Genomic DNA, 24,972 nt, shown 5'->3' with positions numbered 1-24,972 from the left:
GATTGGCAAGGGGATAGGAACCTGAGGGGAAATTCAGAGTGGAGAGGAGAAAAACTGGCAGTGGGAAGTAGTGAAGTATCAACTGATAACGATGGTATATCAGAGAGTAGTATCAAGGTAGATAGAATTAGAGTAGGCAACAATAAGTCATGAGATGGGGCCAGAATAAGGGGGAAAATCAAAGAGCCTAACTCAGGGTTTATGTGCATGTATGAGAATACACGCAGTGTGGTTAATAAGATTGGTGAACTGCAGGCACAGGTTGACAAATGGAATTATGATATTATTGTTATAACAGAGACCTGGCTCAAAGAAGAGCAGGACTGGGCATTAAATATTCCTGGGCACAAGGTATTTAGGAGAGACAGGAAAGGAAGAAAAGGCGGGTGGAAAAGTGGCAATATTGATTAAAGATGGCATTACAGTGCTGGAGAGAGACAATGTTTCAGAGGAAGGAATCTCTCTGGCTAGAGTTGAGGGATGAAAAAGATGCAGTAACACTGATTGGTGCAGTATATAGACCACCAACTAATAGAAGGGATGTGGAGAAAAAAATTGCAAAGAAATTACTGAGAGGTACAAGAATTATAGAGTAATCATAATCCAAATATTGACTGGGATAGGAATAGTGCAAAAGGGACAAGAGGGGTGAGAGTTCCTGGAACGTGTTAAACGTGTCGGCAGCAGCATGTTTCCACTTCAACAAGAGGACAGGCACTGTTGGACTCGGTTCTGCAGAATGAGTTGGCCCAAGTGGATCAAATATCAGTGGGACAGCAGTTATGGGACAGTGACCATTGTATCATAAAGTTTAGGTTAATCATGGAAAAGGATAGGGACAATCCAGAGCAGGGAAAGCAAACTAACTTCGATGGGATGAGAATGCATCTGAGTCGTGCAAATTGATATAGGGAGTGACAAGGTATTGGAGGTGTTGGCAGGTTTAAAGTGAACAAATCTCCAGGTCCGGATGATTTGTGTCCCAGACTGCTGAGAGAGGCTAGGGAGGAGGTCGCAGGGGTTCTGACCCAAATTTTTAATTCCTCTCTGGCCACAGGGGATGTGCCAGAGGACTGGAGAACAGCTAATGTGGTTCCGCTATTTAAGAAGGGTTGTAAAGATAAGCCAGGGAACTACAGACCAGTGAGTCTCACGTCAGTGGTAGGGAAACTATTGGAAAAAATTCTGAAGGAGAGCATCTATCTCCACTTGGAGAGACAAGGTTTGATCAGGGATAGTCAGCATGGCTTTGTCAGAGGGAGGTCAGGCCTAACAAATTTGATTGAATGTTTTGAGGAGGTGACCAGGTGTGTAGATGAGGGTAGTGTAGTTGATGTAGTTTATATGGATTTCAGCAAAGCCTTTGACAAGGTCCCACCTGGGAGACTTATAAAGAAGGTAAATGCACATGGGATACAGGGTAATTTGATGAGGTGGTCTCAAAATTGGCTTAGTTGTAGGATACAGAGGGTGATGACAGAAGGATGCTTTAGTGACTGGAAGCCAGTGTCCAGTGGCGTACCACAGGGATCTGTGCTGGGTCTCCCATTATTCGTCATTTATATAAACGACAGATGACTACGTGGGAGGTAGAATTAGTAAGTTTGTGGATGACACAAAGATTGGCCGGGTGGTTAACAGTGAGGTTGAGTGTCTTGGGCTACAGGAAGATATAGACGGGATGGTCAAATGGGCAGAAAAGTGGCAGATGGAATTTAAACCTGAAAAGTGGAGGTGATACACTTTGGAAGGAGTAATTTGATAAGGAAGTATTCAATGAATGGTATGACACTAGGAAGTTCTGAGGAACAAAGGGACCCTGCCATGTGTGTCCATAGATCTCTGAAGGCAGAGGGGCATGTTAGTAGGGCGGTGAAAAGGCATATGGGACACTTGCCTTTATCAATCAAGGCATAGATTACAAAAGTAGGGAGGTCATGTTGGAGTAGTATAGAACCTTGGTGAGGCCACAGCTGGAGTACTGTGTGCAGTTCTGGTCGCCACATTATCGGAAGGATGTGATTGCACTGGAAGGGGTGCAGAGGAGATTCACTAGGATGTTGCCTGGGATGAAACATTTAAGTTATGAAGAGAGGTTGGATAGACTTGGGTTGCTTTTGTCGGAGCAGAGAAGACTGAGGGGCGACCTGATCAAGGAGTACAAGATTGTGAGGGGCATGGACAGGGTGGATAGGGAGCAGCTGTTCCCCTTAGTTGAAGGGTCAGTCACAAGGGGACATAAGTTCAAGGTGAGGGGCAGGAGGTTTAAGGGGGATATAAGGAAAAACCATTTTTACCCAGAGAGTGGTGACGGTCTGGAATGCGCTGCCTGGGAGGGTGGTGGAGGCGGGTTGCCTCACATCCTTTAAAAAGTACCTGGATGAGCACTTGGCACGTCATAACATTCAAGGCTATGGGCCCAGTGCTGGTAAATGGGATTAGGTAGGTAGGCCAGGTGTTTCTCACGTGTCGGTGCAGACTCGATGGGCCGAAGGGCCTCTTCTGTATTCTGTGATTCTGAGTGAGTTGGAATCAAATGTTGGAAGAAAAGACAGTGGCGTGAATTTTCCCGTCGGCGATTTGGGGGCAGGCTCTGCTTGTCGCTGGGAAAATGAGGCGGGATAATGTCGGGAGGAACCCCCGACGTCAACCAGTTCCCTTTAAATCTTTAGGAAGGTGGGTGGACAGCGAAATCAGCTGTCCGCCCGCCGACCTGTCAATGGCCAATTGAGGCCATTGACAGAGTAATTAAGATAAGTAAAGGCCCTGCCTGTCCAACCTTAAGGCTGGCGGGCAGGCCAGGAGCCCCAGCGGCTTCTGATAATACATCAAACCTCATCCACATAGTCACATGAGGGGGACATGTTAATAATTTTTTTAATTTTTCTATTTTTAAAGTTTTCTGGGCTGTCAGTAATCTCCCTGAGACAGGTCTTTGCCTCGGGGGGGATGTGCACTCTTTCGCGCGCATGCACAAAAGAGCGCCCTTTGACAGCTGGGGATTCCCTTCCCCCCTGCACAGGAAGCGCATTGCACTTCCTGTTGGGCAGGCCGCTGGGCCCGCCCACTCAAAATGGCGGCGGGCCCCATTTCTGTGGCAGGGGATCGGCTGTCCGCCCGCCGCCGAGCTGGTGGGGCCCACACGCCCACCGAGGGCAAAATTGTGTCCAGTGGCTGAACAATGGGCCACCTTCAAAGAAAAAGTTTTGCAGGCAATGTCAAGGTATATTCTCTTGAAGGGGAAAGGTAGGGCAAATAAATCCAGAGCACCCTGGATGACGAGAGAGATAGAGGTAAAGATGAAAAGGAAGAAGTGCATGAACGACAGATGTCAGGTAGAAAATACAATGGAGGCTCAGGCTGAATATAGAAGGACCAGAGGGGAAATGAAGAAACAAATAAGAAAGGCAAGGAGAGGACATGAAAAGAGGCTGGCAGCGAACATGAAAGGGAATCCCAAGGTCTTTTATAAGCATGTAAATAATAAAAGGGTGACAGAGAGAGTAGGGCTGATTAGGGACAAAAAAGGGGACTAGCATGTGGGGGCTATAGAAATAGTGGAGGTTTCGAACGAGTACTTTGCATCTGTCTTTACAAAGGAAGAACTTGGTACCCAGGACGAGGTGAGAGAGGAAGTAACTGGTACACTAGAAGAACTTACAATTGAGAGTAAGGTGTTGGAAGGGCTATCTTTACTTAAAATAGATAAGGTATCAGAACCAGATGAGATGCATCCAAGGGTACTGAAGGAAGTGAGATTGGAAATTGCAGAGGCACTAGTGATAATCTTTCAGTCTTCCTTAGACACAGGGGAGGTGCTAAAGAACTAGAGAAATGCGAATGTTACACACTCATTCAAAAAGGGGTGCAAGGATAAAGCCAGCAACTACAGGCCAGTCAGTTTGACCTCAATGGTAGGGAAACTTCTGGAAACTACAGTATGGGATAAAATCAAGTGCAAGATAACTAAGGAAAGCCATCATACATTTATCAAGGGAAAATCATGTTTAATAACTTGCTGGAATTTTTTGGGGAGGTAGCAGAGAAGGTTGATAAGGGAAACGCTGTTGAAGTGGTGCATATGGATTTTCAAAAGGCATTTGATACAGTGCCATACAACAGACTTGTGAGCAAAATCCTAGGTCATGGGATAAGAAATTGGTTGAATGGCAAGAAACAGAGAGTAGTGATAATTGGTTGTTTTTCAGATTGGAGGAAGGTTTGTAGTAGAGTTCCTCAGGGGTCAGTGTTGGGACCCTTGCTCTTCCTGATATATATTAATGACCCAGACTGTGGTGTGCAGGGCATGATTTTAAAATTTGCAGATGATACGAAGATTGGAAATGTTGTCAACTGTGATGAGGGTAGTCTTGAACTTCAAAAGGACAAACATGTTGGTAGATTGGGCAGACAAGTGGCAGGTGAAGTTCAATGTGGAGGAGTGAGAGATGATTCATTTTGGCAGGAAAAATATGGTGAGACAGCATAAAATAAAGGGAGAGCCTCTAAAGGAAGTGCAGGAACAGAGGGACCTCAGTGTATATGTACATAGGTCATTGAAGATGGCAGGGCATGTTGAAAGAGCAGTTAATAAAGCCTACTGTATATTAGGCTTTATTAACAGGGGCAATGAGTACAAGAGTAAAGAGGTCATGTTGAACTTGTATAAGACACTAGTTAGGCCTCATCTGAAGTACTACGTCCAGATCTGGGCACAATACTTGAGGAAGGATGTGAAGGCATTGGAGAGAGTACAGAGGAGATTCACAGGAATGATTCCAAGGATAAAGAACTGTAGCTCTGAGGACAGATTGGAGAGGGTGGGACTCTTTTCCTTGGAAAAAAGGCGGCTGAGAGGAGTCTTGATAGAGGTATTCAAGATCCTGAGGGGTATGGACGGGGTAAATAGTGAGAAACCGTTCCCACTCAAGAGAACATCAAGAACTAGAGGACACAGATCCAAAATAATTGGCAAAAGGATTAAATGTGATGTGTGGAAAAAAATTTTCACCCAGAGGGTGGTTGGAGTCTGGAACAAACTTCCTGAAAGGATAGTGGAAGCAGGTTCGATCGAGGTATTCAGAAAGGAATTGGATAGCTACCTGAAAAGAAAGAATGTGCAAGGTTATGGGGATAAGGCAAGGAAGTGGGACTAGGTGGAATGCTTTGTCAGACAGCCAGCACAGACTCGATGGGACAATTGGCCTCCTTCTGCAATGTAAAGATTCTGCAATACTGCGAGGTCAGCCTTCAGACTTCTTTCAGTTAAGACATTAAACCAAGGCCCCATGTGCCTTCTCGAAAGATCCCACAAAGCTATTTCTAGAAAAGCACGGAAGTGCACTTGAGTGTGTTGGGCCAATATTTATCCTCCAACCAACACCCAAGTTGTCTGCCACATTTCCTACATTATAACAGTGATTACACTTCAAAAGTGCTTACTCGGCTGTAAAGCATTTTGGAACGTCCTGAGATTGTGAGAAGTGCTATGTAAATACAAGTCTTTCTTTTTCTCTTATAGTTAAAAAGCAAAATGTATGGCAATTTGGGGCTCAAATACTTGAAGCATTGGAGTTTCGCTATGGGGCAGGCTGTAATTACAATGTGGCCAGCCAACATAGGTAATTCTCATTATAAATGGGGGTTCAAGGAATTTATGAAGGAAAAAGTTGACACAAAAATGCGATAACAGGAAGTAAGGTTTTTGTAGACAGGAGGAGCATACAGAGCCTGCTAAATAATGTTATTTATTTCTTACTTTCCATCTGCAGGTACCCACCTTCTGTGGATTTGGCATTGCTTTGCTGCATACTGATGTTCTGGTTCTCATTCCTGTTTTGGGTCCCCAGGAAGACATTGGCTGATTTGTTCTTGTGTGTGTAGATTGTGAGCAGTTCCTCCAGATCATTCTCACTGCAAACCATTTTTAACAATTACACATAATTTGTTTCACAAACATGTGGCACAGCAAAAAGTGAAAACTCGGCTATTCTGGAAATTGCAAGTAAAAGCAGAAAATGCTGTAAAGGCCCAGGAGATCAGTTGACACCTGGAAAGAAAAGCAAATCATGTTTCCCCTTAACTCCACAATAACTCACATCTAAGGGGTGCCACAAGGCTCCTTTAACCCTCTCCCAACTTAGATCCTGACTATGACCCCCTCTCAGTACAGGCATGGTGGGTTGAATAGCCTCCTCCTGTGCTGTCTCATTTGATAATCCTACATTACCAGCTGCTGCTTTGCTTCAACCATTGTTCCCCTCCTTTCAAAACTGCTCTAAGTACTCAGCTTCTTAAAAGACCCGCACGGATTCCAACCATCTACAACCACCAACCAACCCCTTTGCGACATTCTCTTCCTCACCAAGGTTCTGGAGTTGCCTTCCTCTCCTGAAGCACATCTCCTACCACTCTGCACTCAAATTCGTTCAGTCTAGCTTTTGTCACGCCCATTATGCCAAAACAAGGAGCTCAAAGAAACAGAGGGTGGCCTCTTGAAGGAGACTGGGAACTGGTTTTGGGATAGGGGAGATGATTATTGCCTTTTCTCTTCTGAGTGATCACAACGTGTAATCTGTGCTTTTCAACCTCTAGGAGGTGTGGCCTGGGCCTGCGGGAGGGCGGGACCTGGGCCGGTGGGAGGGCGGGGCCTGGGCTAGCGGGAGGGCAGGGCCTGGGCTGGCAGGAGGGCGGGGCCTGGGCTGGCAGGAGGGCGGGGCCTGGGCTGGCAGGAGGGCGGGGCCTGGGCTGGCAGGAGGGCGGGGCCCGGGCTGAACAAGTTTAAGTTCTTGAAGAGCATGGCTCATGCCTCAAGTGACCATTTTTGTCCTGGACTATTGTTGAGGTTGGCTCAAGCTCACCTCAGAAATGCGGCAGGATATGGGCAGGAACACAGAGCTGAACCCTAACCCTTGTCTCAGAATTCTAAGTATTACATTTCATTCCCCAATCTTTTCCAAAATTCTCGCTCCAAAAAGAAACAAAAGAATCTTCTTGGAGCTGAATCTTAGGAATTACCTCACGTTGGACTCGGCACGATAGCGGTGAATGACATCACCCTCACACCATGCAGAGTCCTCGGGCTGAGCAGCCTGTGAATCAGGAGACTGCAATCGTTTCCAAGTCCCCATTATCCGCATCAGTGTAATGCATTTTCCATTCCTCTCACCTGGCTTTACTGACAAATACTTGGAAGTCTTCCTGTTGGATGCAGGTCTCTGGCTTCAGATCCATCTGGCTCCTCTTAATCATTCGATCTGTTTCCTGTATTTAAAATTCAGAAATTGGTATGACAAGTTCCCAGTAGCACGATTATTCCACTTTGCATCTTACTTTTGAGGACAATCAAAAACTCCTCTTCTTTCAATGTATCTTTGCCCCCACTCAAACCTTTATCCACAGAGCGTTGTTGGTTCAAATCCCACCCCAAAACTTCAGCATGTAATCCAGATTGACTGGGAACTGGTGTTGGAATAGGGGAGATGTTTATTGCCTTTTCTCCTCTGAGTGATTACGATCACAACATGTAATCTGTGCTTTTCAACCTCTAGGAGGTGGGTCTGGGCCTGCGGGAGGGTGGGCTTGGGCCTCCTGCTGACCCAGGCCCACCCTCAGTGTAGTGCTGATGGAGTGCTGCACTATCAGAAGCACCTGCTGTTATATGGGATGTTAACTCTGCCTGTTGGTAAAACATCCCAGGATTTGACGAACAGAGTACCTCTGGTATCCTGACCAGTGCTCCTTTTGCCAGCGCCGTATCCAAAAACTGATTCACTGGCATTCACCTCACAGCTGTTTCTGAGAATTTTGTTATTGCACAATGATTGCTACATTCAGCAACATAACAACTATCATTGCATTTTAAGGTCATTATTTGCTTGTGAAACATTTGAGATGTGTCTGAGAGACATGATTCGGTGTTAAGTAAATCTACGTCTGACTGACTTTCCTTCATTAACAACAACTGGCAGAGCAAGAAGTTGGCTGGCCTGCTCCCTCAACTCTACTGCAGCCTGGCTTGGAAAAAATAAGGAAAGAATGAACAAACAAACAAAGAGTGAGAGAGAGAGAGAGAGAGAAAAGAGTGAGGAAGTGAAGGAGAAAGAAAAATAGAAAGAGAGGGGGTGCACAAAAGTGAATCATGCTGTTTGGAGCTTTTTTTTTGAAGTATTAGTGAAATGTTATTTTGTAAATTTTGGTGCTAAACAAGGTTAAGAGATATGAGCACTGGGATACGGAACAATTTCCACTTCGACTCTGAGTAAAGTGAGCTTTATCATTTTCCTAGAATGTGCCTTAAAAGAGTGCCCATGCTGCACCAGTGTGACATTTTTCCATTTCCTGCACTAGCAGTTGTATAGTGTTCAGTCTGGGATTCCCAATTTCAGCTAATTAACAGGAGATTTCACTGCAATGCATCAGGGCCCACTCAGAACTGTCCACTGAGGGTAGAAAGTACTGGTCACAACTCAGTGGTGTGCTGTGCACAGCTTTGGTCAGAATGATTCTATAGGGACAAAGACCCCAGGCCCAGGAGGTTCCCCAAGGGATTCCAGCATGGGGTCAGTGTTTCTATCCATCTAGCTGGGCAGAATACTTGTTGCAAGTACAGTGCCAGGAGAATTCTTCAGTTGTTTAGTTGGCATATTATTTCCAATTTTGTATAAATCCTTATATTGTGTCAGTTGCCAATTTAATAAGAACATAGGCAGGGAAGAGGCCATTAAGCTTCTTGAATCTGTTCCACCATTCAATTAGAACATGGCTGATCTGTACCTCAACTCAATTTACTTGACTTTGTTCTCACGCAAGAAGAATTTATCGATGTCAGTCTTGAAAGCTCCAACTGACACCCATCAACCAGAGCATTTTATGGGGGAGGATGGAGGGCAAGAGATCTAGATTTCTACTATAACAACAATAACTTGCATTTATAAAATATGGATAATATGGTTAAGGTGGTGGTTACACTATTCTTCTGTGAAGAAACGCTTCCTGATCTTACAACTGACTAACTGCAAGATTGTGCCCGTGCGGCCCTTACCTCATTGTAGCTGTGGATGAAGACCCCAAGCTGCTGCGCCAGGATGTGTCGACGTTCAGAGATAGGGAGCCGACGACTGGGCAGCGTCATTGTTACCAACTGCTGGAGATTACTGGCTGCTCGCTTCAAGAATCTGATCACCAGCTCCTGTTGGAGAAGTAGACAATGGGACTGTCACTCGGATTCAGGGCTCAATCACCCTTTGGGCAACACATTACTGACATTTGAAGGAAGCCTCATTGCCAACATCACCTCCCTGACTCCCACTCCTAAATCACTTAGCGTCCTGGGATCAGGATCGGATGTTCCCTGAACACACTGCCCCAAGATAACTTGTGATTTCACTGTACACCATCAGAAAAAATTTGAACCAACAAAACTGTTGATATCCTTGAATGAGAAACAATCACAGAGGCCACAGCAGTATACCATAACATTGTGATCATTAGCTGAAGATCTAATTTCATCAATAATCTTCTTTAACGGCTTTGGATGGCTTTGGAGCATTGAAGCCTGTTGTTCATTAGAAACACATGATTCCCCCTTACAGCAGCACAAACAAACAAACACTGACTCAGGCTAAAGGCATCGCCTGGTGTAGCACTGAGCCATATAACCAGTCTCTAGTCTTGCCCTGTGCTAAGTAAGCTGAGTTTAGCTTGGCAGCTACTCAGTCTCAGTGCCAGGGAGGGAAAAGAATCAGTCAGGGTTTATATTCCAAATTACTTTCTAATGCTGGATAGTGCACTGGTATGTAAGGGGAAAAGTGCAAGTGTGTGAGTGAGTGTTATTGTGTGCAAAGGAATGTGGCCTTTCTCTCAAGGAAACTGGATAAGGTTTGACTAATGTTGCACTTTTATTCTAAAGTACTGAGATCAGATTTGAGCACCAAATGAAACAAAGGGTACACTGACCTTAGAGAAGGTGAATCACAGATTCATCAGAATGATACTAGGGCTTAACAGGTTAAATTATAGGGACAGGTTACATACAATAGGCTTATAGACTCTTGAGTTTAGACCGTTGAGAGGAGATCTCAGCAACATCTTGAAAATGATTAAAGGATTGCAAAGGCTAGATAGAGAGAAACTATTTGCTCCGGTGGCGAAGCCCAGAACAAGGCAGCATAACCTTAAAATTAGAATTAGGCCATTCATGGATAATGTCAGAAGCACTTCTTCACGGAAAGGGTAGTGGAATTCTAGAACTCTCTCCCACAAAAAGCTATGGATGCTGGAAGTCAATTGAAACTTTCAAGATTGAGGGGTGGTGGCGGGGGAGGGGGGTCTGAAGAGATTAAAGGCGGGTAAATGGAGTTCAGGTAAAGTTTTGTCACTAACTGAATGGTGAAAAAGGCTCAAGGGGCTATATGGCCTCCTCCTATACCTATGTGTATGTGCCTCAGCCACATGAAATCGATGGAGCTGAGATCTGACTCTTCCATGGCACTGACTGTCTAGATGCAGACAGGAAGAATGGACAGTTGGACAAGTTACAGGTTGAGGAGCAGTACCCCAGCAAAAATCAGGAAAGAAGAGGAAAACTGAAAGGTGGCAATTAGCAGAGCAGTAAATAAATCAGCAGGTTCAGGAGGTGTTTGTAAACCACTTGTTGCTTTACTCCCCCTAAACCCCTCTGTTTCTTGCCGCATTACGCACACTTCGAGCTGCCCAAGCTGAATGTGTAATTACTCTCAAATACCTCATTCTCCAGAGAATCTCCAGGCTACCAATAAACACAGGGTGAATAAGAAGTTGTCCTCTTTATGATCGCTCATATTAATCCTCAAAGTTATATGTCAACTAATATTGAAGTTTTATTTTCTACTCGTGATCCTCATGGTCGATCTCAGTTTTAGCTCCTAACGCAAATCCATAACAAGTCACAAGGTATTTACCATTTGCTCCTCCTCCTGGTCAGTAGCTGTGGTCGTTTCACTCTGGCCAGGATGCTCCCTCAGTAGTCGGAGCTGCACACGGTGCAGATAAGCAGAAAAGGCCAAGCGTGCCTGTACCTTACTGTGGAAACAAATTGAAGAGGAGCATTTCACAAGCTTCAAGAACATCAGCAATGGCATTAGCACTTAACACCCTGTGGACTGATTTCAGGGTTAAAAGGCCACCGAAAATGTTGACATTATTAGTATTAACACCAACCTCAGATTGCCCCCTTGCTGTAACATCTCGAGGAGGTTAACTTTTGGCTGCTGATCACTTTGTTTCTCTTTGGTTTGAGTCCATTGACCGAACACCTGTTTGTCAACAATCTCTTGGTCAGCGAGTTCTAGGGCTTTCTGCAACCCCTCACGGTTAGCTCTCAATCTTTGTGCTATCGGCGCCTGAGCCGGGGCTTGGACAGGACAAGTGGGTCCAGTAGTGTCTGTTTCATCCTCTGATATTTCCTTATCATGCTCTGCTTCCTCCTCCCCTTCTCCATCATCCTCACACTCCGCAGCCGCCGACAATGCAACTGGGGCTTTGTGCGAGGATACTGAAATGGCAAAGAGAGATTGAGGTTACTGCTGAGAAATGGGAGACAAAGGACAACAAACAGAGAAGCATTTTTATTTTCTGTGTATTTGATATTTTTCTTTCCCGTTTGCCTCTTCCTCTGCTGAAGGTCCTGGCTCTCACTGGGGTACAGGTCCCCCTCCTCTCCTGAAGGTGCTGACTCTCACTGGGGTACGGGTCCCCCTCCTCTCCAGAAGGTGCTGACTCTCACTGGGGTACAGGTCCCCTCCTCTCCTGAAGGTGCTGACTCTCACTGGGGTACAGGTCCCCTCCTCTCCTAAAGGTGCTGACTCTCACTGGGGTACAGGTCCCGCTCCTCTCCTGAAGGTGCTGACTCTCACTGGGGTACAGGTCCCCTCCTCTCCTGAAGGTGCTGACTCTCACTGGGGTACAAGTCCCCCTCCTCTCCTGAAGGTGCTGACTCTCACTGGGGTACAGGTCTCCCTCCTCTCCTGAAGTTGCTGACTCTCACTGGGGAATGGGTCCCCTCCTCTCCTGAAAGCACTGACTCTCACTGGGGTACAGGGTCCCCACCTCTCCTGAAGGTGCTGACTCTCACTGGGGTACAGATCCCCCTCCTCTCCTGAAGGTGCTGACTCTCACTGGGGTACAGATCCCCCTCCTCTCCTGAAGGTGCTGCCTCTCACTGGAGTACAGGTCCCCTCATCTCCTGAAGGTGCTGACTCTCACTGGGGTACAGGTCCCCCTCCTCTCCTGAAGGTGTAGACTCTCAGTGGGGTACAGTTCCCCTCCTCTCCTGAAGGTGCTGACTCTCACTGGGGTACAGTTCCCCTCCTCTCCTGAAGGTGCTGATTCTCACTGGAGTACAGATCCCCCTCCTCTCCTGAAGGTGCTCACTCTCACTGGGGTACAGTTCCCCTCCTCTCCTGAAGGTGTAGACTCTCACTGGGGTACGGGTCCCCTTCTCTCCTGAAGGTGCTGACTCTCACTGGGGTATGGGTCCCCTCCTCTCCTGAAGGCGTTGATTCTCACTGGATACAGGTCCCCTCCTCTCCTGAAGGTGCTGACGCTCACTGGATACGGGTCCCCTCCTCTCCTGAAGGTGCTGACTCTCACTGGGGTACGGGTCCCCTCCTCTCCTGAAGGTGCTGACTCTCACTGGGGTATGGGTCCCCTCCTCTCCTGAAGATGCTGACTCTCACTGGGGTATGGGTCCCCTCCTCTCCTGAAGGTGCTGACTCTCACTGGGGTACAGGTCCCCTCCTCTCCTGAAGGTGCTGACTCTCACTGGGGTACAGGTCCCCTCCTCTCCTGAAGGTGCTGACTCTCACTGGGGTACAGGTCCCCTCCTCTCCTGAAGATGCTGACTCTCACTGGGGTACAGGTCCCCTCCTCTCCTGAAGGTGCTGATTCTCACTGGGGTACAGGTCCCCTCCTCTCCTGAAGGTGCTGACTCTCACTGGGGTACAGGTCCCCCTCCTCTCCTGAAGGTGCTGACTCTCACTGGGGTACAGGTCCCCTCCTCTCCTGAAGGTGCTGACTCTCACTGGGGTATCCCGTTGTAAATGGAAGAGCGTTGGGCCATTTCTGGGAGTCTGAATGAGACTTGTTATAAATTTACCACAGATAGCTGACCTGTGCCTTTTCCCATTGCTGCCTGCAAGGCAGCTCGGTTCTGTTTCCTTCTCCGCGCTTCCAGTGACAGGAGTTTCCTCTCGTACTGCTGAACGTGTTTGTGAACTTCTACTTGGAGCACCTCGGATTTGAAGAGCGCGTGATTGTTCTGTGTCACACCATTGCTGAGACAGAAGGAAATGGGAAAAGTATAATCCAGCAACATTCACATTTTTAAAAAAACACTAAGCAATGATTAAAGGAACCATTTTACTTTGTGGAAGAAAATTTTGTTCTCTTTAATGCAACAAATCAAACTGCTCAGTGACAGTAGACATCTGTGCTAACCGTCAAACTGCCTGCAGTAACAGGGAATATCCATCTCTTGGGCCAGACAACTTCACAGCTCACACACTGTGAAGTTAATGAGATAATAAAGCTACTCAGAGGGCAGAAACAGCATTATTATAGCACTCATGCCATGATCATATATGGCCATAAACCTGCCATTATTAAAATATTACTCCTGCATTAGAATAGTAGCATACTCTATTCCAGTACTAACAGCTTATTATTGCTGCAATATTTTTAATTTTACATTACTATTGTACAATTAACCTGAAATTACAGTGCTGTTCACATCCACATTACTGAAATACTATTGAGCATACCATATTGATCTTTATCCATAAATTATAACAGCACTAAGTCCACATTTTTTCCAACTGAACTCAGCATTAATATAGCACTATCACACTATTACTAACCGAACATTATTATAGAACTATTTATCTGATGTTACTGCATTATCAACACTTTATTGTTCAAGTACCATTACCTAAAACTATTAAAATACGATTGACATTTTTTGCATCTGACCTGGACGTGTCTGCTTGGTAGTGTAAAAGTAAGCTTTATCCCATATCTAACCCATCTTTAACTGTCCTGGGAGTGTTTGATGGAGACAGTGTAGAAGGAGCTTTACTCTATATCTAACCCCATGCTGTACCTGTCCTGGGAGTGTTTGATGGGGACAGTGTAGAGGGGGCTTTACTCTGTATCTAACCACGTGCTGTACCTGTCCTGGGAGTGTTTGATGGGGACAGTGTAGAGGGAGCTTTACTCTGTATCTAACCCCGTGCTGTACCTGTCCTGGGAGTGTTTGATGGGGACAGTGTAGAGGGAGCTTTACTCTGTATCTAACCCTGTGCTGTACCTGTCCTGGGAGTGTTTGATGGGGACAGTGTAGAGGGAGCTTTACTCTGTATCTAACCCCGTGCTGTACCTGTCCTGGGAGTGTTTGATGGGGACAGTGTAGAGGGAGCTTTACTCTGTATCTAACCCTGTGCTGTACCTGTCCTGGGAGTGTTTGATGGGGACAGTGTAGAGGGAGCTTTACTCTGTATCTAACCTCGTGCTGTACCTGTCCTGGGAGTGTTTGATGGGGACAGTGTAGAGGGAGCTTTACTCTGTATCTCACCCCGTGCTGTACCTGTCCTGGGAGTGTTTGATGGGGACAGTGTAGTGGGAGCTTTACTCTGTATCTAACCCCGTGCTGTACCTGTCTTGGGAGTGTTTGATACCTGTCTTGCCATTTAATGAATGGTGCAGGGAGGCTAACTAGGAAAAAGTTTTTATTCAAATTATAGACTGTTATCTGAAAAGGAAGAGTCTGCAGGGTTATGGGGAGAAGGCAAGAGAATGGAACGAGGTGAGATGCTCGTTCGGAGAGCAGGTGCAGACACAATGGGCCAAATGGCCTCCTTCTGCACCATAATGATTCTGTGATTCAAAATCAAAATAGAAAAATAAGAGTGGGTAGCTGTCTCCTGCAAGTTTCCCCAATGGGCTTTGCCACATTTTAAGATACTAAGGCAATTACCTAAGTCAATACTAAATCAATTACCACAAGTGCACACTCACCGAGATCTTGCTGAAGTAGCAGGCTTCCTCTTGCTGAAAACAGAAGAGGCATCAAATCAACTCAGAGAACTACTGAAGTAACAGCTCAAAAATCCTTAGCCAAGAAAACGGACACAACAGGTTAAATTTTATATTGGCGGCTGCAGTTCCACCACAAGGACTGAATACTGCTTCAGTGGGCGGCAGGAACCGGCACCGTGTTTAGCAGGAACAGCCAAGAGCTGCCAGCCTCAGCAGCGCCACCTTTAGCAGTAGCCATTCCTGGGGCTGCATTTGGAGTAAGAGCACAATTCAATGCTCGTGAATCCTCAAAGTCAGGTAAACGGGGCCTCAGGGCCAATCATGCAAGCCCGGCAAAAGGCGAAGAGACACTGAGGGTCGGCAGCGCAGTTGCCATGGGGACGGCCACTGCCACTGAGGGGTGCGTCCATTGGCCAAAGCGCGCCCAAAAAAGAGACACACAGTCTCAAGCCTGAAGCTCACCGGGGTTTACATTGTGTTTTCCCCACATGGCAGTGGGCCCCTCAGCTACTGGAATAATGCCGGCGAAGGCTGGATGAAGCTCTTAATTGGTCATTTAATGAGCTCAATTGGGCTGTGACAAGACCGGCCATCTGCCACCTTTACTGTCACTGGCAAAATGGCATGGAGTGGGAGAATATTGGGCACCCCCTGATGCCTTCCAAAGTCAGTTTGCCAGGCAGGCTGCATCCCAGCCCACCCCCCCAAGGCTCCTCCAGGTGGACTGCTGATGAATGTGCTGCTCCACACACACTGCAGAAACAGAGCCCAATTGGGCCCAGTCCAAGTCCTAGCCTGTTTTGCGTTCACTAAGTAATGAGATAAACAACTGGACACAGTCTCTCTATGCTAGGGAGGGGAAATTTCAGCTACCATTCCTGCTCCTAATCACTGTCTGGCAACTGATGCAGAAACGTAACTTTTGTGGATGTCCCGTACCCCAGTGAGAGTCAGCACCTTCAGGAGAGGAGGGGACCCTGTACCCCAGTGAGAGTCAGCACCTTCAGGAGAGGAGGGGTCCTGTACCCCAGTGAGAGTCAGCACCTTCAGGAGAGGAGGGGTCCTGTACCCCAGGGAGAGTCAGCACCTTCAGGAGAGGAGGGGTCCTGTACCCCAGTGAGAGTCAGCACCTTCAGGAGAGGAGGGGACCCTGTACCCCAGTGAGAGTTAGCACCTTCAGGAGAGGAGGGGGACCTGTACCCCAGTGAGAGTCAGCACCTTCAGGAGAGGAGGGGGACCTGTACCCCAGTGAGAGTCAGCAACTTCAGGAGAGGAGGGGGACCTGTACCCAAGTGAGAGTCAGCACCTTCAGGAGAGGAGGGGACCCTGTACTCCAGTGAGAGTCAGCAACTTCAGGAGAGGAGGGGGACCTGTACCCCAGTGAGAGTCAGCACCTTCAGGAGAGGAGGGGGACCCTGTTTCCCAGTGAGAGTGAGCACCTTCAGGAGAGGAGGGGTCCTGTACCCCAGTGAGAGTCAGCACCTTCAGGAGAGGACGGGGACCTGTACCCCAGTGAGAGTCAGCACCTTCAGGAGAGGAAAGGACCTGTACCCCAGTGAGAGTCAGCACCTTAGGGAGAGGAGGGGGACCTGTACCCCAGTGAGAGTCAGCACCTTCAGGAGAGGAGGGGACCCTGTACCCCAGTGAGAGTCAGCACCTTCAGGAGAGGAGGGGGATCTGTACCCCAGTGAGAGTCAGCACCTTCAGGAGAGGAGGGGGACCCTGTACCCCAGTGAGAGTCAGCACCTTCAGGAGAGGAGGGGGACCTGTACCCCAGTGAGAGTCAGCACCTTCAGGAGAGGAGGGGGACCTGTACCCCAGTGAGAGTCAGCACCTTCAGGAGAGGAGGGGACCTGTACCCCAGTGAGAGTCAGCACCTTCAGGAGAGGAGGGGGACCTGTACCCCAGTGAGAGTCAGCACCTTCAGGAGAGGAGGGGGACCTGTACCCCAGTGAGAGTCAGCACCTTCAGGAGAGCAGGGGGACCTGTACCCCAGTGAGAGTCAGCACCTTCAGGAGAGGAGGGGGACCCTGTACCCCAGTGAGAGTCAGCACCTTCAGGAGAGGAGGGGGACCTGTACCCCAGTGAGAGTCAGCAACTTCAGGAGAGGAGGGGGACCAGTACCCCAGTGAGAGTCAGCACCTTCAGGAGAGGAGGGGGACCTGTACCCCAGTAAGAGTCAGCACCTTCAGGAGAGGAAGGGGACACAGTACCCCAGTGAGAGTCAGCAACTTCAGGAGAGGAGGGGGACCTGTACCCCAGTGAGAGTCAGCACCTTCAGGAGAGGAGGGGGACCTGTACCCCAGTGAGAGTCAGCACCTTCAGGAGAGGAGGGGGACCCTGTACCCCAGTGAGAGTCAGCACCTTCAGGAGAGGAGGGGGACCTGTCCCCCATAGAGAGTCAGCACCTTCAGTAGAGGAGGGGACCCTTTAGCCCACTGAGAGTCAGCACCTTCAGGAGAGGAGAGCGACCTGTACCCCAGTGAGAGTCAGCACCTTCAGGAGAGGAGAGGGACCTGTACCCCAGTGAGAGTCAGCACCTTCAGGAGAGGAGGTGCACCCTGTACCCCAGTGAGAGTCAGCACCTTCAGGAGAGGAGGGGGACCCTGTACCCCAGTGAGAGTCAGCACCTTCAGGAGAGGAGGGGGACCCTGTACCCCAGTGAGAGTCAGCACCTTCAGGAGAGGAGGGGGACCTGTACCTCAGAGAGAGTCAGCAACTTCAGGAGAGGAGGGGATCTGTACCCCAGTGAGTGTCAGCACCTTCAGGAGAGGAGCGGGACCCTGTACCGCAGTGAGAGTCAGCACCTTCAGGAGAGGAGGGGGACCTGTACCCCAGTGAGAGTAAGCAGCTTCAGGAGAGGAGGGGACCTGTACTCCAGTGAGAGTCAGCACCTTCAGGAGAGGAGGGGGACCCTGTACCCCAGTGAGAGTCAGCACCTTCAGGAGAGGAGGGGACCTGTACCCCAGTGAGAGTCAGCACCTTCAGGAGAGGAGGGAGACCTGTACCCCAGTGAGAGTCAGCACCTTCAGGAGAGGAGGGAGACCTGTACCCCAGTGAGAGTCGGCACCTTCAGAAGAGGAGGGAGACCTGTACCCCAGTGAGAGTCGGCACCTTCAGGAGAGGAGGGGGACCTGTACCCCAGTGAGAGTCAGCACCTTCAGCAGAGGAGGGGGACCTGTACCCCAGTGAGAGTCAGCACCTTCAAGAGAGGAGGGGACCTGTACCCCAGTGAGAGTCAGCAACTTCAGGAGAGGAGGGGGACCTGTACCCCAGTGAGAGTCAGCACCTTCAGGAGAGGAGAGGGACCTGTACCCCAGTGAGAGTCAGCACCTTCAGGAGAGGAGGGGACCTGTACCCCAGTGAGAGTCAGCACCTTCAGGAGAGGAGGGGGACCTGTACCCCAGTGAGAGACAGCACCTTCAGGAGAGGAGGGGACCTGTACCCCAGTGAGAGTCAGCATCTTCAGGAGAGGAGGGGGACCTGTACCCCGGTGAGGGTCAGCACCTTCAGGAGAGGAGGGATCCTGTACCCCAGTGAGAGTCAGCACCTTCAGGAGAGGAGGGGACCCTGTACCCCAGTGAGAGTTAGCACCTTCAGGAGAGGAGGGGGACCTGTACCCCAGTGAGAGTCAGCACCTTCAGGAGAGGAGGGGGACCTGTACCCCAGTGAGAGTCAGCAACTTCAGGAGAGGAGGGGGACCTGTACCCAAGTGAGAGTCAGCACCTTCAGGAGAGGAGGGGACCCTGTACTCCAGTGAGAGTCAGCAACTTCAGGAGAGGAGGGGGACCTGTACCCCAGTGAGAGTCAGCACCTTCAGGAGAGGAGGGGGACCCTGTTTCCCAGTGAGAGTGAGCACCTTCAGGAGAGGAGGGGTCCTGTACCCCAGTGAGAGTCAGCATCTTCAGGAGAGGAGGGGGACCTGTACCCCAGTGAGAGTCAGCACCTTCAGGAGAGGAGGGGACCTGTACCCCAGTGTGAGTCAGCACCTTAGGGAGAGGAGGGGGACCTGTACCCCAGTGAGAGTCAGCACCTTCAGGAGAGGAGGGGACCCTGTACCCCAGTGAGAGTCAGCACCTTCAGGAGAGGAGGGGGATCTGTACCCCAGTGAGAGTCAGCACCTTCAGGAGAGGAGGGGGACCCTGTACCCCAGTGAGAGTCAGCACCTTCAGGAGAGGAGGGGGACCTGTACCCCAGTGAGAGTCAGCACCTTCAGGAGAGGAGGGGGACCTGTACCCAGTGAGAGTCAGCACCTTCAGGAGAGGAGGGGACATGTACCCCAGTGAGAGTCAGCACCTTCAGGAGAGGAGGGGGACCTGTACCCCAGTGAGAGTCAGCACCTTCAGGAGAGGAGGGGGACCTGTACCCCAGTGAGAGTCAGCACCTTCAGGAGAGGAGGGGGACGTGTACCCCAGTGAGAGTCAGCACCTTCAGGAGAGGAGGGGGACCTGTACCCGAGTGAGAGTCAGCACCTTCAGGAGAGGAGGGGGACCTGTAGCCCAGTGTGAGTCAGCACCTTCAGGAGAGGAGGGGACCTGTACCCCAGTGAGAATCAGCACCTTCAGGAGAGGAGGGGAACCTGTACCCCAGTGAGAGTCAGCACCTTCAGGAGAGGAGGGGAACCTGTACCCCAGTGAGAGTCAGCACCTTCAGAAGAGCAGGGGGACCTGTACCCCAGTAAGAGTAAGCACCTTCAGAAGAGGAGGGGGACATGTACCCCAGTGAGAGTAAGCATCCTTAGGAGAGGAGGGGGACCCGTACCCCAGTGAGAGTCAGCAACTTCAGGAGAGGAGGGGACCTGTACCCCAGTGAGAGTCAGCAACTTCAGGAGAGGAGGGGGACCTGTACCACAGTGAGATCAGCACCTTCAGGAGAGGAGGGGGACCTGTACCCCAGTGAGAGTCAGCACCTTCAGGAGTGGAGGGGGACCCTGTACCCCAGTGACAGTCAGCACCTTCAGGAGAGGAGGGTGACCTGTACCCCAGTGAGAGGCAGCACCTTCAGGAGAGGAGGGGAACCTGTACCCCAGTGAGAGTCAGCAACTTCAGGAGAGGAGGGGGACCTGTACCCCAGTGAGAGTCAGCACCTTCAGGAGAGGAGGGAGATCTGTACCCCAGTGAGAGTCGGCAACTTCAGGAGAGGAGGGGTCCTGTACCCCAGTGAGAGTCAGCACCTTCAGGAGAGCAGGGGGACCTGTACCCCAGTGAGAGACAGCACCTTCAGGAGAGGAGGGGGACCTGTACCCCAGTGAGAGGCAGCACCTTCAGGAGAGGAGGGGGACACTATACCCCAGTGAGAGTCAGCAACTTCAGGAGAGGAGGGGGACCTGTACACCAGTGAGAGTCAGCACCTTCAGCAGAGGAGGAGGACCTGTACCCCAGTGACAGTCAGCACCTTCAGGAGAGGAGGGGGACCTGTACCCCAGTGAGAGTCAGCAACTTCAGGAGAGGAGGGGACCTGTACCCCAGTGAGAGTCAGCATCTTCAGGAGAGCAGGGGGACCTGTACCCCAGTGAGAGTCAGCACCTTCAGGAGAGGAGGGGGACCTGTACCCCAGTGAGAGTAAGCACCTTCAGGAGAGGAGGGGACCTGTACCCCAGTGAGAGTCAGCAACATCAGGAGAGGAGGGGACCTGTACCCCAGTGAGAGTCAGCAACTTCAGGAGAGGAGGGGGACCCTGTACCCCAGTGAGAGTCAGCACCTTCAGGAGAGGAGGGGGACCTGTACCCCAGTGAGAGACAGCAGCTTCAGGAAAGAAGGGGGACCTGTACCCCAGTGAGAGTCAGCACCTTCAGGAGAGGAGGGGGACCTGTACCCCAGTGTGAGTCAGCACCTTCAGGAGAGGAGGGGGACCTGTACCCCAGTGAGAGTCAGCACCTTCAGGAGAGGAGGGGACCTGTACCCCAGTGAGAGTCAGCAACTTCAGGAGAGGAGGGGGACCTGTACCCCAATGAGAGTCAGCACCTTCAGGAGAGGAGAGGGACCTGTACCCCAGTGAGAGTCAGCACCTTCAGGAGAGGAGGGGACCTGTACCCCAGTGAGAGTCAGCACCTTCAGGAGAGGAGGGGGACCTGTACCCCAGTGAGAGACAGCACCTTCAGGAGAGGAGGGGACCTGTACCCCAGTGAGAGTCAGCATCTTCAGGAGAGGAGGGGGACCTGTACCCCAGTGAGAGTCAGCACCTTCAGGAGAGGAGGGGGACCTGTACCCCAGTGAGAGACAGCACCTTCAGGAGAGGAGGTGAACTGTACCCCAGTGAGAGTCAGCACCTTGAGGAGAGCAGGGGAACCTGTACCCCAGTGAGAGTCAGCACCTTCAGGAGAGGAGGGGGACCTGTACCCCAGTGAGAGTCAGCACCTTCAGGAGAGGAGGGGGACCGTGTACCCCAGTGAGAGTCAGCAACTTCAGGAGAGGAGGGGGACCTGTACCCCAGTGAGAGTCAGCACCTTCAGGAGAGGAGGGGGACCTGTACCCCAGTGAGAGTCAGCACCTTCAGGAGAGGAGGGGACCTATACCCCAGTGAGAGTCAGCACCTTCAGGAGAGGAGGGGACCTGTGCCCCAGTGAGAGTCAGCACCTTCAGGAGACGAGGGGACCTGTACCCCGGTGAGAGTCAGCACCTTCAGGAGAGGAGGGGGACCTGTACCCCAGTGAGAGTCAGCACCTTCAGGAGAGGAGGGGGACCTGTACCACGGTGAGAGTCAGCACCTTCAGGAGAGGAGGGGGACCCTGTACCCCAGTGAGACTCAGCACCTTCAGGAGAGGAGGGGGACCTGTACCCCAGTGAGAGTCAGCACCTTCAGGAGAGGAGGGGGACCCTGTACCCCAGTGAGAGTCAGCACCTTCAGGAGAGGAGGGGACCTGTACCCCAGTGAGAGTCAGCAACTTCAGGAGAGGAGGGGGACCTGTACCCCAGTGAGAGTCAGCACCTTCAGGTGAGGAGGGGGACCTGTAACCCAGTGAGAGTCAGCAACTTCAGGTGAGGAGGGGGACCTGTACCCCAGTGAGAGTCAGCAAATTCAGGAGAGGAGGGGTCCTGTACCCCAGTGAGAGTCAGCACCTTCAGGAGAGGAGGGGGACCTGTACCCCAGTGAGAGTCAGCACCTTCAGGAGAGGAGGGGGACCTGTAGCCCAGTGTGAGTCAGCACCTTCAGGAGAGGAGGGGACCTGTACCCCAGTGAGAATCAGCACCTTCAGGAGAGGAGGGGAACCTGTACCCCAGTGAGAGTCAGCACCTTCAGGAGAGGAGGGGAACCTGTACCCCAGTGAGAGTCAGCACATTCAGAAGAGCAGGGGGACCTGTACCCCAGTAAGAGTAAACACCTTCAGAAGAGGAGGGGGACCTGTACCCCAGTGAGAGTCAGCATCCTTAGGAGAGGAGGGGGACCCGTACCCCAGTGAGAGTCAGCAACTTCAGGAGAGGAGGGGACCTGTACCCCAGTGAGAGTCAGCAACTTCAGGAGAGGAGGGGACCTGTACCCCAGTGAGAGTCAGCAACTTCAGGAGAGGAGGGGGACCCTGTACCCCAGTGAGAGTCAGCACCTTCAGGAGAGGAGGGGGACCTGTAACCCAGTGAGAGTCAGCACCTTCAGGAGAGCAGGGGGACCTGTACCCCAGTGAGAGTCAGCATCTTCAGGAGAGGAGGGGGACCTGTACCCCAGTGAGAGTCAGCACCTTCAGGAGAGGAGGGGGACCCTGTACCCCAGTGAGAGTCAGCAACTCCAGGAGAGGAGGGGGACCTGTACCCCAGTGAGAGTCAGCACCTTCAGGAGAGGAGGGGAACTGTACCCCAGTGAGAGTCAGCACCTTCAGGAGAGGAGGGGAACTGTACCCCAGTGAGAGTCAGCACCTTCAGGAGAGGAGGGGACCTGTACCCCAGTGAGAGTCAGCACCTTCAGGAGAGGAGGGGACCTGTACCCCAGTGAGAGTCAGCACCTTCAGGAGAGGAGGGGGACCTGTACCCCAGTGAGAGTCAGTACCTTCAGGAGAGGAGGGGGACCTGTACCCCGGTGAGGGTCAGCACCTTCAGGAGAGGAGGGGGACCCTGTACCCCAGTGAGAGTCAGCACCTTCAGGAGAGGAGGGGGACCAGTACCCCAGTGAGAGTCAGCACCTTCAGGAGAGGAGGGGGACCTGTACCCCGGTGAGAGTCAGCACCTTCAGGAGAGGAGGGGTACCCTGTAATCCAGTGAGAGTCAGCACCTTCAGGAAAGGAGGGGGACCTGTACCCCAGTGAGAGGCAGCACCTTCAGGAGAGGAGGGGGACACTATACCCCAGTGAGAGTCAGCAACTTCAGCAGAGGAGGAGGACCTGTACCCCAGTGACAGTCAGCACCTTCAGGAGAGGAGGGGGACCTGTACCCCAGTGAGAGTCAGCAACTCCAGGAGAGGAGGGGGACCTGTACCCCAGTGAGAGTCAGCACCTTCAGGAGAGGAGGGGACCTGTACCCCAGTGAGAGTCAGCACCTTCAGGAGAGGAGGGGAACTGTACCCCAGTGAGAGTCAGCACCTTCAGGAGAGGAGGGGACCTGTACCCCAGTGAGAGTCAGCACCTTCAGGAGAGGAGGGGACCTGTACCCCAGTGAGAGTCAGCACCTTCAGGAGAGGAGGGGGACCTGTACCCCACTGAGAGTCAGCACCTTCAGGAGAGGAGGGGGACCTGTACCCCGGTGAGGGTCAGCACCTTCAGGAGAGGAGGGGGACCCTGTACCCCAGTGAGAGTCAGCACCTTCAGGAGAGGAGGGGGACCTGTACCCCAGTGAGAGTCAGCACCTTCAGGAGAGGAGGGGGACCTGTACCCCAGTGAGAGTCAGCACCTTCAGGAGAGGAGGGGGACCTGTACCCCAGTGAGAGTCAGCACCTTCAGGAGAGGAGGGTGACCTGTACCCCAGTGAGAGTCAGCACCTTCTTGGGAGGAGTGACAACCTGTACCCCAGTGAGCATCAGTGCCTTCAGGAGAGGAGGGGGACGTGTACCCCAATCAGAGTCAGCACCTTCAGGAGAGAAGGGGGACCCTGTACCCCAGTGAGAGTCAGCACCTTCAGGAGAGGAGGGGGACCTGTACCCCAGTGAGAGTCAGCACCTTCAGGAGAGGAGGGGGACCTGTACCCCAGTGAGAGTCAGCACCTTCAGGAGAGGAGGGGGACCTGTACCCCAGTGAGAGTCAGCACCTTCAGGAGAGGAGGGGACCTGTGCCCCAGTGAGAGTCAGCACCTTCAGTGAGCGAGGGGACCTGTACCCCGGTGAGAGTCAGCACCTTCAGGAGAGGAGGGGGACCTGTACCCCAGTGAGAGTCAGCACCTTCAGGAGAGGAGGGGGACCTGTACCCCGGTGAGAGTCAGCACCTTCAGGAGAGGAGGGGGACCCTGTACCCCAGTGAGACTCAGCACCTTCAGGAGAGGAGGGGGACCTGTACCCCAGTGAGAGTCAGCACCTTCAGGAGAGGAGGGGGACCCTGTACCCCAGTGAGAGTCAGCACCTTCAGGAGAGGAGGGGACCTGTACCCCAGTGAGAGTCAGCAACTTCAGGAGAGGAGGGGGACCTGTACCCCAGTGAGAGTCAGCACCTTCAGGTGAGGAGGGGGACCTGTAACCCAGTGAGAGTCAGCAACTTCAGGTGAGGAGGGGGACCTGTACCCCAGTGAGAGTCAGCATCTTCAGGAGAGGAGGGGTCCTGTACCCCAGTGAGAGTCAGCACCTTCAGGAGAGGAGGGGGACCTGTACCCCAGTGAGAGTCAGCACCTTCAGGAGAGGAGGGGGACCTGTAGCCCAGTGTGAGTCAGCACCTTCAGGAGAGGAGGGGACCTGTACCCCAGTGAGAATCAGCACCTTCAGGAGAGGAGGGGAACCTGTACCCCAGTGAGAGTCAGCACCTTCAGGAGAGGAGGGGAACCTGTACCCCAGT

General features: G+C 51.4%; 1 protein-coding gene across 1 annotated transcript in view; it reads right to left on the bottom strand.

The window, feature by feature from the left end:
* LOC121292386 (tubulin polyglutamylase TTLL5-like) overlaps nt 1-24,972 on the bottom strand; it is a 266,383-nt gene that overhangs the window by 11,835 nt on the left and 229,576 nt on the right. The window contains exons 19-25 of the mRNA XM_041214236.1: nt 15,052-15,084; nt 13,150-13,313; nt 11,200-11,533; nt 10,941-11,061; nt 9,044-9,190; nt 7,169-7,263; nt 5,780-5,913 (exon numbers count right to left, since the gene is read on the bottom strand). Of these exons, the coding sequence (XP_041070170.1) occupies nt 5,780-5,913; nt 7,169-7,263; nt 9,044-9,190; nt 10,941-11,061; nt 11,200-11,533; nt 13,150-13,313; nt 15,052-15,084 (1,028 nt within the window). The remainder of the gene's footprint in view (nt 1-5,779; nt 5,914-7,168; nt 7,264-9,043; nt 9,191-10,940; nt 11,062-11,199; nt 11,534-13,149; nt 13,314-15,051; nt 15,085-24,972) is intronic.

The sequence above is a fragment of the Carcharodon carcharias genome, chromosome 20 (genome assembly GCF_017639515.1).
Source record: "Carcharodon carcharias isolate sCarCar2 chromosome 20, sCarCar2.pri, whole genome shotgun sequence".
Classification (NCBI taxonomy): Eukaryota; Metazoa; Chordata; class Chondrichthyes; order Lamniformes; family Lamnidae; genus Carcharodon; species Carcharodon carcharias.
Note: the sequence above shows the minus strand (reverse complement) of the source record. Positions and strands in the feature narration are given on the sequence as shown.